The sequence below is a fragment of the Chiloscyllium plagiosum genome, unplaced genomic scaffold, assembly GCF_037043375.1.
Source record: "Chiloscyllium plagiosum isolate Xiang-an unplaced genomic scaffold, Cpla_swu_hap1 HiC_scaffold_3, whole genome shotgun sequence".
In the NCBI taxonomy this organism is placed as follows: Eukaryota; Metazoa; Chordata; class Chondrichthyes; order Orectolobiformes; family Hemiscylliidae; genus Chiloscyllium; species Chiloscyllium plagiosum.
The window spans coordinates 30,806,043-30,820,376 of NW_028270141.1; the positions used below are offsets into that span (position 1 = coordinate 30,806,043).

The 14,334-nt window shown below is 41.0% G+C and overlaps 1 protein-coding gene across 2 annotated transcripts in view; it reads right to left on the minus strand.

Moving 5' to 3' along the window:
- The window catches only part of agpat5 (1-acylglycerol-3-phosphate O-acyltransferase 5 (lysophosphatidic acid acyltransferase, epsilon)), a 101,506-nt gene extending 87,858 nt beyond the window's left edge, over positions 1-13,648 (minus strand). For both annotated transcript variants that reach the window (XM_043679258.2, XM_043679250.2), the window contains exon 1: positions 13,309-13,648. In XM_043679258.2, coding sequence (XP_043535193.1) covers positions 13,309-13,527 — 219 coding nt within the window. In that variant the 5' untranslated portion in view covers positions 13,528-13,648. The remainder of the gene's footprint in view (positions 1-13,308) is intronic.
- Between the last annotated feature and the right edge of the window lie 686 nt (positions 13,649-14,334).

The window sequence follows — 14,334 nt, forward strand, 5'->3', positions numbered from 1 at the left end:
GATGTAGATGAATAAATTAGTATATCAAAAATCATTTAGAAGAAGTCTTTGTTTTACATAATTATGGATCCAGATGGCGAACATCTGGTTAGTAAATAAAAATTTGTCCCAATGAGGATTTTCATATTGTAGGCAGGAGTAGGCTTGCTTTTCATACAATGAAAATTCAACAGGAAGACAGTATGTAGAATATGCAAGTGCTATTTGGTCAGACTGCTTTACTTATTCAATTCACAAATAGTGAAATGCACTGAATTTTACAAATGTATTCATGCTTTTTCTACTAATATTGGTTTACAAAACTGAAGTAATGTAATAGTCAAAAAATCTGATTGGAAAGCATGCAATGAAGACCTATTAAAATAGAAACATACCATTGTAATTATAATTTTGTTTTGAAAAAAGTCTTCTTCTGCTACAAGAGCACAGCAATATTTGAAAAGGCAAGTAATGAAAGATTCTTTGCACTAATTAGTGAACGAGAAGTGCTTGAGAAGCAATGGCCCAGATTTGGCTGGATGTCTCGCAGATTGTCATTCAGACTTTTGCTCTCACTCTTCAGCTTGAAGGATTTTGTCCTGCAAGTTGTTGAAAGTGTGAGCTGATATTGACACATTTGGGACTTCAATGCATGACTGACCAACAGTCTATCAGCTTAAAGAGCGAGATTTAAGGATTGAAGAAGAAATAGAGAATTACGCTGGGCACTTCTGAGTGACATCAGGTACAGAAAGAGCAACTTAAAGTTTTAAATGTACAATTTTAAGAATCTCACATTTTACTTCAATTAGGAATAAGGTTTCAGGGTTTTAAACTGTTCTCTTTCTGAGTCCTATAAGTTGTATGATATGACAGGAAAATAAATTTCATCACACCAACACTGGAGGTGTATTGGACAGTGAAGTAGGTTACCTCAGATTACAATGGGATCGTGATCAGATGGGTCAATGGGCTGAGGAGTGGCAGATGGAGTTTAATTCAGATAAATGCGAAGCGCTGCATTTTGGGAAAGCAAATCTTAACAGGACTTATTCACTTAATGATAAGGTCCAAGGGAGTGTTGCTGAACAAAGAGACCTTGGAGTGCAGGTTCATAGCTTCTTGAAAGTGGAGTTGCAGGTAGATAGGATAGTCAAGGCGGCGTTTGGTGTGTTTTGCTTTATTGGTCAGAGTATTGAATAAAGAAGTTGGGAGGTTGCGTTGCAGCTGTACAGGGCATTGGTTAGGCCACTGTTGGAATGTTGCGTGCAATTCTGGTCTCCTTCCTGTCACAAAGTTGTGAAACTTAAAAGGGTTCAGAAAAGATTTATAAGGATGCTGCCAGGTTTGGAGGGTTTGAGGTATAAAGAAAGGCTGAATAGGCTGGGGCTATTTTCCCAGGAGCGTCAGAAGCTGAGGGGTGACCTTATGGAGGTTTACAAAATCATGAGGGGCATGGATAGGATAAATAGACAAAGTCTTTGCCCTGAATTGGGGGAGTCCAGAACTGGAGGGCATAGGTTTAAGGTGAGAGGGGAAAGATATGAGAGACCTAAGGGGCAACTTTTTCACACAGAGGGTGGTATGGAATGAGCTGCCAGAGGAGTGGTGAAGGCTGATACAATTTAAAAGGCATGTGGATGGGTATATGAATAGGAAGCGTTCGGAGGGATATGGGCTGGGTGCTGGCAGGTGGGACTAGATTGGGTTGGGATAACTGGACGGCATGGACAGGTTGGACTGAAGGGTCTGTTTATGTGCTGTACATCTCTATGACTCTATTAAAAAAGACACTATACTGTTCAGCGCTGGCTCTAATTACCAACAGGAGGAACATATTTGAGTGCGTGCCTTTCAATCACAGGTTCCCTTTCTCCCACTTTGATGTTCCTCAACAGATAGGATTAAGCATGGAGAAGAGCTGTGAAGAAGCATGTCTGCAACTGGAAGGTACAACAAAGAAATAAGAGCAAGGATAGCCATGAGAAGGGCCATATTTAGTAAAAGAAGTTGCAAACCAGAAAGCTGAATAAACACAAAAAGCAGCTTGAAAAGAATGGAACAGACACAGATTCCAGGCACAGCATATTTTACGATTTCACAGATTTGTGAAGAAATTAGAGAGATTTCAAGGAATTTTAAAAAAAAGGGAAATGGAAGGGGAGAATATGAAAACCCATTACAGACCTTTCTAAAAACAAAGAGAAGTAAATTAAATACAATGTTGGAAATTATTGCAAGTTGGAATCAACTGAAGGAATTTTCAGGCAATTTGGATGACTGACAAGAGAGAGATATGAAAAAACTATGTGCCAAGGACCTGCCCTCTAATAAAGTGCATATGACGATGACATGATTTCCCAACTTTTACTTGTTAAAAAATCTTTACTTTTTAGTTTAGAAATGGTCTTCCAGGACCTTGCTTCAAGATTTACAAACAATTCAAATACCACTAACTAAACAAAGCGAGAAAAGGAAAATTCTAAATTCTTTCCATTGGTTCTTTCCTCTTTTCTATCAATCAATTCTCTGGTGAGTAAAACCTAGAGAGATCTTGAATACAAAATCAGGTAGGCAAAATCCAGCTTTCTGTATTGTTTTAAAATGTTGATGTGCAGAAAAAGTTGTGATTCTAGTTGATCCAAAAGAGCTAGCCTTCCAGGCTTTGAGATTGCTCGACTGAAAGTTACTGGAGGATGGCAAGTTGTTTTCTTGCAGGGAGGGGTAGGGCAGATGATGAAAACTATTTTAATTACTGTTGAATTTTTGGCCATCTGCCCAGTGCAAAATTTCTCATTGCTTCAATATTCTTTAACGAAGGTGTGGAGCAAGTTTGTAAATCGTGGCTTTAAGTAAATCTTGATTTAGATCAACTCTACCTTCAAAGGAAACCCTGAAAATCAAGTAGTAGCTCTTTAAAAGAAACCTCTACCACAGAAGCAAAATACTATGAATACCATAAGTTTTATACAAAACATTTTAGATGATGCCAGGCTGTAGCTTATTTCCAGAATTTTCTAATTGTATTATTGCCTTTACCAAATCTCTGCTGGCTTACACTTACTGACCCATACTTTCAAGTTCCGATCAACAAACACCAGATTATTTATTCCAAGTTTCCTCCCTGCTGGCACAAAACAGATTGGACTGTTGTCAGGTTAATTTTTTGCGCTTTTTCAATCATGATAATTATATTTGAAGAGGTTTTAACATAAGAAAATCCATTTCAGACCTTTCTAAAAACAAAGAGAAGAAAATTATGTACAATATTGGAAATTATTGCAAGTTGGAATTAACCATGTTTCTCAGCTATTAACAAGCCTGCCTTCATCAGAATTTAGCAAAATTGACCATTTCACTCCACATCAGAGCAAAATTGCTGTATTTTAATCACTGTTCTCTGGAAACATATTTCAAACAATTTCACATTCATTCAATGACATAGTAGCTCCAAGGCAAATGTCATCCAAAAATCAAGATAATTACTAAAATGGCAAGTTAATGACAAATGTCATTTAAGAACAAAATGTATTCAAAGTTTGTGCGAAGATTTGTAGCTCGGATGCTCGTTGTTGTGGTTCTGTTCGCCGAGCTGGAAGTTTTTGTTGCAAACGTTTCGTCCCCTGGCTAGGCGACATCGTCAGTGCTTCGAAGCCTCCTGCGAAGCGCTTCTTTGATGTTTCCTCCGATGTTTATAGTGGTCTGTCCCTGCCACTTCCGGAGGCTCCCAAGCACTGATGATGTCGCCTAGCCAGGGGACGAAACGTTTGCAACAAAAACTTCCAGCTTGGTGAACAGAACCACAAAATGTATAATTTAAAACTGAAGCAAAGGATAAGATTGCAACATTAATGGTTAGCTCGATTACACAATAAAGGGTACATCAGATTTCAACAAATTGAATAGTGAATAAAGATATGCAATATTGACAATGTCGCACTGTAGTCAAACAAAATAGCTAGCCAAACAGATCAGCAGAAGGGGCACAAGAATCAATTTCAAAGGAGTTGAAGCTAACTTTAGAAGTCACCAATGGGACCAGACCATGTCATGTTGTGTAATAATTAAGAGATTGGTGGCATTGGAAGGAATTGCCAATAGAAACAAAATGAATAAATGTTCTGGAACTATTTCAAAACTATTGGATAAACTGTCAATTTGACAAGAAGAGTAAGAAAGCAAGTTTCCAGAGGACAGGCATAAAACTTATATAAACAGTTCCTGTACAAATACAGAAATGAAAATAAAATTGAAGTATGCGCATTCATTTTGGACTTTGAGGTAAAGCATTATCAAGCATGCAGTTTAGTGTTCATGATTCAAAGTTTCACATAAGCAGGTGAAGAAAAATTGGCACATTCGCCAAATGATGGATCAAGACCTTTCAACACTTGATGAGCAGATTCTACCTTATGCATCATGAGCATAGTAAATTTGGTCCTAAAAAGTGCTGGAAAGCAGCCCACTAAAATAATATCAGGGACGTGGTATGAAAGCAACAGCACTATGTCCCAATGTTAACCTAAGCTGTAGGAAATTGATAGTAAATATACAGACTAGACCTTACATCTTTAAATATTTGTTCATAGAATATGATGAGTGCCTATAAGTAAAATTACATCCAGTGGAATTGATTTTCAGTATTACAAGATTTCATGCTCCTTCAAATTTGTATTAGGAAACAGCTCAAAATAAATAATTTTCAAACAGGGAGCAATTGTAAGCAATTAAAAGTTAGTATCCAAATCCTGCACAAAGGGCAGCACTAAGATTTTCAGCTGAAATTTTAATTCGTTCACATTCAATACACTACAAATGCAAATCCTAAGAATTCACTGTGAAGCTGCCTTATCACACAAAAAGAGCCTTAAGATTGTGGATTTCCGTAGGGTTTGGAATTATCAAGTGAACTGAAAATATCTTCACACTAGTAAGGAGATTTGTTTTCAAAATGTTGGCAACTGTATTAGATTTTCAGGCAAATTATGAGAAGCATCTCCAATCAATGTGAACATGACAAATAACAAGATTTAAGGTGTCATCAATTCAGCTAATTTAAGGGAATTGTCAAAGTTAATATAACAACCTTAAACTATTTTAGAGGAAAAAGCTCCTGCATGAACGGTAAATTTAAACAAAGAGTCTCACTCTTTTACCTCGTAAGGAGTTGTCAATTTTACAAAGACCTGTATGGTCCCATCCCTTCACACAAGTCTCTCAGCTTCCAACATCCTTTGGATAAATCAATTTTCTACAAACCCCAAAGCACCAGCCATTGTGAAGACCTTCTTCCATCATAATCTATGTCTGACTCTCAATGTTAAATAGCCCTCTGAAAAAAATTCAGGATGAACTATAAAGCCACATTCAAGTCCTTAGCATTTTGCCTGCAGTCCACTCCTGACGTTCAGGAAGGTCTTTGAAACCAACAATATAAAAACAAAATGGTAAGTGGAGTTGGCAGTTAAATTTACTTTCTCCTCTGGAATGAGGAAATAAAAGCATCTAATGAAATGGTAATTTCAGATACCAAATGTAGCATGTTGTTTAACATTTATAGTGGTCATCTGCTTAATATCTGAAAAACAAATTGTAGCCAAACTAAATTGCTGTAAGTTGGGGCTAAGTCAATAAATGTGCACATGCAAGCATATTTGTGATGTGAATGGTTGCCATATTTAATTGAAACTTAGAGTCTATAAATGCTATAGTTTCTTGCTCCCATGATTGTGGATGAGATTTCTGCCAACATATTCACCTAGAGTCCCTGATTCATTTGAGTGAATTAATGGGTGAACATGCAAATCTTATTTGATCACGTTTACAGTGTGGAGAGCTGATGATTGCAATAAGGCTAACTGGACCTGAATTTCTTTTTATGATTGATTCATTCAACTTCAAAGTCATGCAGTTTGGCAAAATTCAAAGTTCACAATTTTACAACTAGCTGCTATGCAAAGAAAAATCAGCAGATTACACACTCTTGGATTCCAGATAAGTTTGAGGAAAATATTAACTCTTAAATGGAAACAACAATCAATCCATCATATTACAGACATGACAAAACTATATTCTGGGAGGTTTACCTTTTCCCACTTCAACATAATTAGCTCATAGAACATAGAAAAATACAGCGCAGTACAGGCCCTTTGGCCCTCGATGTTGCGCCGATCCAAGCCCACCTAACCTACACTAGACCACTATCCTCCATATGCCTATCCAATGCCCGTTTAAATGCCCATAAAGAGGAAGAGTCCACCACTGCTACTGGCAGGGCATTCCATGAACTCACGACTGGCTGAGTCAAGAATCTACCCCTAACATCTGTCCTATACCTACCATCCCTTAATTTAAAGCTATGCCCCCTCGTAATAGCTGACTCCATACATGGAAAAAGGTTCTCATGGTCAACCCCATCTAAACCCCTAATCATCTTGTACACCTCAATCAAGTCACCCCTAAACCTTCTTTTCTCCAATGAAAACAGCCCCAAGTGCCTCAGCCTTTCCTCATACGATCTTCCTACCATAGCAGGCAACATCCTGGTAAACCTCCTCTGCACCCATTCCAGTGCCTCCACATCCTTCCTATAGTATGGCGACCAAAACTGCACACAATACTCCAGATGCGGCCACACCAGAGTCTTATACAATTGCAACATGACCTCAGGGCTCCGGAACTCAAGTCCTCTACCTATAAAAGCCAGTACGCCATATGCCTTCTTCACCGCACTATTTACCTGGGTGGCAACTTTCAGAGATCTATGTACATGGACACCAAGATCCCTCTGCTCATCCACACTACCAAGTATCCGACCACTAGCCCAGTACCCCGTCTTTTTGTTACTCTTACCAAAGTGAATCACCTCACACTTACCTACATTGAACTCCATTTGCCACCTTTCTGCCCAGCTCTGCAACTTATCTATATCCCGCTGTAACCTGACACATCCTTCCTCACTGTCAACAACTCCACCGACTTTCGTATCATCCGCAAACTTGCTCACCCAACCGTCTAACCCCTCCTCCAGGTCATTTATAAAAATGACAAACAGCAATGGTCCCAAAACAGATCCTTGCGGAACACCGCTAGTGACGGCACTCCAAGATGAACCTTTGCCATCAACTACTACCCTCTGTCTTCTTCCAGTCAGCCAACTCCTAATCCAAACCTCCAACTCACCCTCAATGCCATACCTCCGTATTTTTTGCAGTAGCCTACCATGGGGAACCTTATCAAACGCCTTACTAAAATCCATATACACCACATCTACCGCTTTACCCTCGTCTACCTCCTTAGTCACCTTCTCAAAGAATTCAATAAGGTTTGTGAGGCACGACCTGCCCTTCACAAAACCATGCTGACTATCCTTGATCACATTATTCCTATCCAGATGTTCATAAATCCTATCCTATCCTATCCCTTACAATTCTCTCTAAGACTTTGCCCACAACAGAAGTTACTAGGGTTATCCCTACTCCCCTTCTTGAACAAGTGAACCACATTTGCTATCCTCCAGTCTACTGGCACTATTCCTGTAGACAACGAGGACATAAAAATCAAGGCCAATGGCTCTGCAATCTCCTCCCTTGCTTCCCAGAGAATCCTAGGATAAATGCCATCAGGCATTTATCTATTTTCATTCTTTCCAGAATTTCCAACACCTCTCCCCTACATACCTCAAAGCTGTCCATTTTAATTAATTGTGACTCAATATTCACATCGACAACAATGTCCTGTTGAAAAGTATTCATTCAGTGTCTCCCCAATCTCTTCAGCCTCCACACCCAACTTCCCACTACTATCCTTGGCTGGACCTATTCCTACCCTAGTCATTCTTTTATTCCTGACATACCTATAGAAAGCCTTAGGGTTTTCCCTAATCCTACCAACTAAGGACCTTTCATGTCCCCTCCTTGCTGCTCTTAGCTCTCTTCAGATCCTTCCTGGCTACCTTATAACTCTCAATCACCCCAATTGAACCTTCACGCCTCATCTTTACATAGGCCGCCCTCTTCCATTTAACAAGGGATTCCAATTCCTTATTAAACCACGGCTCCCTCACACGATCCTTTCCTCCCTGCCTGACAGCTCCTTGGAGAAAAGGGCAAAAAAGGTATTGCTGAAAAAAAATAAATACTGTTACTTTATATCTTATTAAATGCTACTTACTTTCCAAAATAAAAACAGAAAATGCTGGAAATATTCAACAGTATCGATGGAGAGAGAAACAGAATTGATATTTCAAGTCTGTGAATTCCCATCAGAATACATGCCACAGATCTGCAAAGTGAATGTTTCTCTTTGCATAGATGCTGCTAGGCCTGCTGAGTATTTCCAATGTTTTCTGTTCTTATTTCAGGTTTCCAGTCAGATCCAGATTATTTTGCTTTTTATAGGCACTTTTACCATATATGGCTGACATTCTCTCACTGTTCTCGATAGTTTGAAGATCTGTATACTTAATAGAGAAACTATTCACAACATTGACACAGCTGTTAGAGAAATAACCGGACTATGTTAAAAGGAATGTTTGGGATATAATCACTTAGCACTGTGGAAAGACAACATAAATAAACAAAATGTGGGCTTTAACTTCACACTTACTTGCTAAATAATTCATCTCTGCTGATCCCCATTGGGCCTGGAAGTCATTTTGTTTATTGCTACTGCCTATTGCATTAGATCAACTTTGTGTGACTTGCTAAATGAGCAGAGATAATTCAATGCATCCAACTCTCAGTCTTGCTGTGTGACTTGTAACATCCAAATTGCTTATTACTTATGACATTACAAGTCCAGCCCAGCCTGAACACACAAATTCACATCAGCATTATGTTATTATCCTTGGCTCATACTGTCAACTCATGCTATGCACATCAATGTGATAACTGTAGGCAACTTCATAAGTAATACACTTCAACAAAAAGTTGTTTGAATAAAGAAACTGAGCAAATACTATAAATGGAGCACAAATATAAATATTTTGATATCATTTGCCACACCTCCATGGTAAAGTAAAAGAGCTAGAAGTATTCAAATCAATACAATTCATTAGGACACAGATCAATACATTCAGACATTTCCAGATGATCAATATTTGCATCTATTTGTGCTGTCAATGTTTTTTCATTTATAGTTATGAATGATGAGAAAAATATTGCGAGTTTGATTGCCCTGCAAATACCACAGCAAAACTAGGTGAGAAATGATTTTCTGAAGAGAAAGGGTAATGACAAAAGGATACAAACTCAACAAAACATTATGATTCCCCGTGACAGTTCACAAAGGTGCAAGACTTATCAGGGCATGGGGCACATTTTATGAAGAAGGGAGGGTGAGAGAGGGTGTGTAGTGTAGTGGAGTCACTTGTAGTGTGACATAAACCCAAGGTCTCAGTTGAGGCCATTCCCATGAGTACCGAACTTGGCTATCAGCTTCTGCTTGGCCACTCTGTGTTGTTGCACATCCCAAAGTCCGCCTTGGAGGATGGTCACCTGAAGATCCAAGGCCAAATGTCTCTGACTGCTGAAGTGTTCCCCAACTGGGAGGGAACACCTCTGGCTGGCGATTGTTGCATGATGTTCATTTATCAGTTGTTGTCGTGTCTGTCTAGTGTCACCAATGTACCATACTTCAGGACATCCTTGTCTGTGAGGCACCTCAGTAACTCACTCTACTGCAAACCCATGGATAACCTCATGATGCTGCACTTCTCTAGCTTCCACTCTAAACAAATCAATACAGCCATCCCCTATGGACAAGCCCTACACATACACAGGATCGGTTCAGATAAGGAGGAACATGACAGACACCTGAAGGTGCTCAAGGATGCCCTCATAAGAACAGGGTACAATGCTTAACTCATCGATCACCAGTTCTGACGTGCCACAGCAATAAACGGTAATGTCCTCCTGAAGAGACAGACACAGGATGCAACCAATAGGGTACCCTTCATTGTCCAGTACTTCCCAGGAGTGGAGAAGCTATGCCATGTTCTTTGCAGCCTGCAACACATTATCGATGAGGATGAGCACCTTGCCAAAACCTTCCCTACACCTCCACTTCTTGCCTTTAAACACCCACCAAACCTTAAACTGACTATTGCTTAGAGCAAACTGCCCAGCCTTCAGGACATCAACCACAATACCATACAACCCTGTCATGGCAACCACTGCAAGACATGTTAGTGGATACTACAATTACACTTGGGGATACCACCCATCACATACACAGCAGGTACTCATGTCACTCGACCAACATTGTCTATCCCATATGCTGCTGGCAACGCTGCCCTGAGGCATGGTACATTGGCGAGACAGAGCAGACGCTATGACAAAGAAACAAAGGACATCACGCAACAATTACCAGCCAGGGGTGTTCCCTCCCAGTCAGGGAATACTTCAGTGGTCAGGGACATTGAGCCTTAGATCTTCAGGTGACAATCCTCCAAGGTGGACTTTGGGAAATGCAACAAAGCAGAGTGGCCAAGCAGAGGCTGATAGCCAGCTTTGGTACCCATGAGGATGACCTCAACCAGGACCTTAGGTTCATATTACATTACAGGTGACCCCACTCCACTATAGAGTCTCTCTCTCTCCCCCTCTCCTCTCTCTCTCTCACACTCATGCAGACCCTCTCTCACACACACACTCTCACGGCCTTATACCCCATCTCTCTCTCTCTCATGCACACTCATGCAGACCCTCTCTCACACACACAGTCTCTCACATACAGACACCTCGCACACACATACTCTCACAGGCTTATACTCCATCTCTCTCTCACACACACACTTTACCAAGCATGCATACACGCAAGCACACACGCGCACTGAAACTTACACTCATATGCACACACACACTTCTCTCTCTCTCTCATGCAGGCACACATGCATATTAAGTCTATGTGGTGAATTTGCATTTGCAGAAACATTGTATTTTGCTCAAAAAGCGCACAATCTGCAGGCAGTCAATCCACACAATATTTTATAAATTCCTACTTTGGAAATAGAACCAGTCTGACTCAAGATTGGGATACAGAAAGACTCTAACCTCACACCTTTAATGCACTGAGCTGAGATGTCAACTTTACTTATAAAACCTTAAGTCATCTCAAGAATGTGACTTAAAAGTAGTTCTGGGATTTACAGAATAATGAACCGAAACATGCAATCCATTCTAAAAGATCAAAGACTTAACAGCAATCTAGGTTTGTTCAATATATCATTTTAATTGCATGACACTGTAATCTTCTGCTTTAAATTCTGAGTCTTATGGCCCTTCTCTACAGCTACCTGCTGAAAGAGCAGCGCTCCGAAAGCTAGTGCTTCCAAATAAACCTGTTGGACTATACCCTAGCCTGCTCCACATCATGTATTTGTTATTGTAGTAAAGTGAGCAAGAGGAAAACTAGCCAGTTTTAACCCTCATGACTCCTATCAACTGACATTTGCCAGAGATACATATGTAATCTACGAGCAAGAGGTAAGGTCTTGTTTGTAAAGTTACGAGTATGTACAAGTAGCCGACTGAAATTCACTGATCAGATTCATAAAGAATGGCCACGTGGGTGAAGCCCTAGAGAATCCTGTGGAAAAACACTCCAGCGAGAAACCAATGGATCAGGAGGAAAGGTTCAACAGCAAAAAAAAGTAGGTATAAAAGATAAAAGTCTCTGAGAGACAGCAATGTGGTATTACATTGTACCATATGACCTACTCAACTTCACATGTGGAAGAACAGACATTATAAAATTATATACATGAAAAATACAGACTTAATGGACACAAAACAGTTAAGAGCAACGTTAAATACAAAAGTGAATTCATCACAATTACAAAGTTAACTATTCTCTGAGGAAAAAGTAAAACAAGAAGTTGCTTCGCCTACATGAACATCTCGGACAAAATCAATTCTTCTGGGACACAATGCATCACATCTTACAAGTCTGATCAATGCCCATATGATTATATTCCTTACTCCTGACACCTTTACAGCAAATTTGCAGTAAACAACAAACTGAGTAAGAAAAGACATCCAAGCAAAAAAAGTCTTAATAATGAGGAATTATTCTTCAGTATTGTTGAAGTTATATTTTATGTAATGGACATAATGTGTTTTTCCTGCAACTTAAGAAAGCAGCAACAATTTGGATTATAAATCAAGCCTAACATTGTAAAAACCACCATTGCACTCTAGTTGCATTGGATGTCAACATGTGTCACTGAGCCACAAAGATATTCAAACAAGGGACCAAAACAGGCGAATCTAAAGAGGAACTTCAAGGAGAGAATTAAATAAACTGGAAGCAAATTCCAGAACTCAAATTTTCTTGGTAGAGGAAGGCATGGTTAGAGTGAGAGAGGTGGATGATAAAGAATCCAGAATTCGATGGACAAACAGAAGGCTGATGCTTGAAGAAGAATTTGTGTGAACGAGAGCAAAGGCAATCAAGTTTTGGATGAGCTAATGTTTATACAGGGTGGATTATTGACTAGAAAAGCACGAGTCAAAAAGTGTGGTGCTGGAAAAGCACAGGTCAGGCAGCATCCAAGGAGCAGGTGAGTTGACGTTTTGTGCATGAGGTCTTCATCAGGAATGTGGCGGGGTTGGTGGACGGAGAGGGTGGTAGTGGGGCTGCGGAGAAGGTAGGTGGGAAGACAATAGGTGGTAAGAGGTAATTGTGATAGGTCCCAGGTACATAGTCCACACATCTGCACTAAAATTGGAATGAGATCAAAACCCAACTCAAATTTCAAAATTCAAAATGAAAGATCCTTTTGTGAGCTCTTTAAATTCCAGGGATATGTCTACACTATGGCACTGACTAAAGACAAAAAGGTGCCATGTTTGCGGTGATAGATCTCAGTATTTTGGACTAGTTGAACTCAGAATGACTTTTGCTACCTGACAGCTATCCAGTGAGGGTGTGTGGATGTCAGCAGAGGCAGGCATGTTTGCCTAATACCTGACAATATCTTACCCTCCCAAAGCTCACTCTGGGAAGATTTCATCGACTACTGTCAAACTATAATTCAGCAGAAATGTGAAATTATTCAAAAAGAATACGTGAGGGTGTCCAGTTGATCTTGAACAACTCGATTATACATCCTTGCGTTGTGTTAAATGTCAGACTGTAGACTTGTTACTACAAACGTTTGCAGGCTGGCAATGGGAAGAGGGGGTGGCCGAGGAAGGTGGGGGAGGGAAGTATTGGTGTCAGTACTGGGGGTATTTAGGAAAGCTAGAGTTGTAACTGGGGCTGGAGCAGGTGGGTCACCTCCCATCCATGTCAGTCTGTCAGTCTCTGGGTAAAAAGCTCTCTCACCTCCACCCCGGTGTAGCTCTCGAAGAAGAAGAGGACGACACTCTGGTAGATGGTGTAGAGCCGGTCGTCCATGATGTGGTAGAGGCGGGCGGGCAGCAGCATGGAGAGGAGGCGCCAGGCCGCCCAGGTGAGGAGGTAAACCGGGGCCGTGCCCATCATCACCGCGGCCGGCAGCCAGTAGCGGAGCGAGTGAGTGTGGACAACCAGGGACAGCAGCATCGTGGCCGAGGAGGGAGAGGAGAAGGTGGGAGCCGGGGGAAGGAGGACAGTGGAGAGGGGGCCAGGCTCGGGTGGGCGGGGGACTAAAAGGTGGGCAGAATCCTTCCTGGGCAACGGCAGCGATCTCACGGCCTCACGCTTCCACCATGTTGAGAGAAAGCGAGAGAGCGAACGGCGCCTCCTTCCTCCCTCCACCCCCCAACATCGCGCCCGCTCATTGGCGCTGGCGCCCCCTCCCCTAGCAACGGGGGAGGCGGGGTCTTGAGTCAGTCTCTGGAGAAAGAATCAGTGCAAGGTATCCATGTGGCTCAGAAATCAATCCCTTTTCACAAGAACTACACACTTCTGCTTTTCAATCTTGTTGTTGTTGCTGCTGTCAGTGATCTCAGCACTTGCTCACTCCTGCCTGGACCCGATTTAGAGTTTAACAGGTCAAAATGAGTTCCATTCAAACTCCTGGTGCTGGTCAACAAAAAAAGAGAAGCCTTTGTAAGGGATACGCAGCAGTAACTCCTGAGGAGAGTGTAAAGGCAGTAGGAGTATACTTAAGAAGGGAATCAGGAGGACAAAAAGGGGTCGTGAGATAGCTTTGGCAAATAGGGTTAAGGAAAATCAAGGGATTTATAATACATTAAGGACAAAAGTGTAACTAGGGAGAGACTAGGGCCCCTAAAAGATCAACAACACAGTCTATGTGTGGAACCGCAGGAGATGTGGGAGAGACTAAATGAGTATTTTGCATCAGTGTTCCATGTGGAGAAGGACATGGAAGATATAGAATGTGGGGAAATAGACAGTGACATCTTG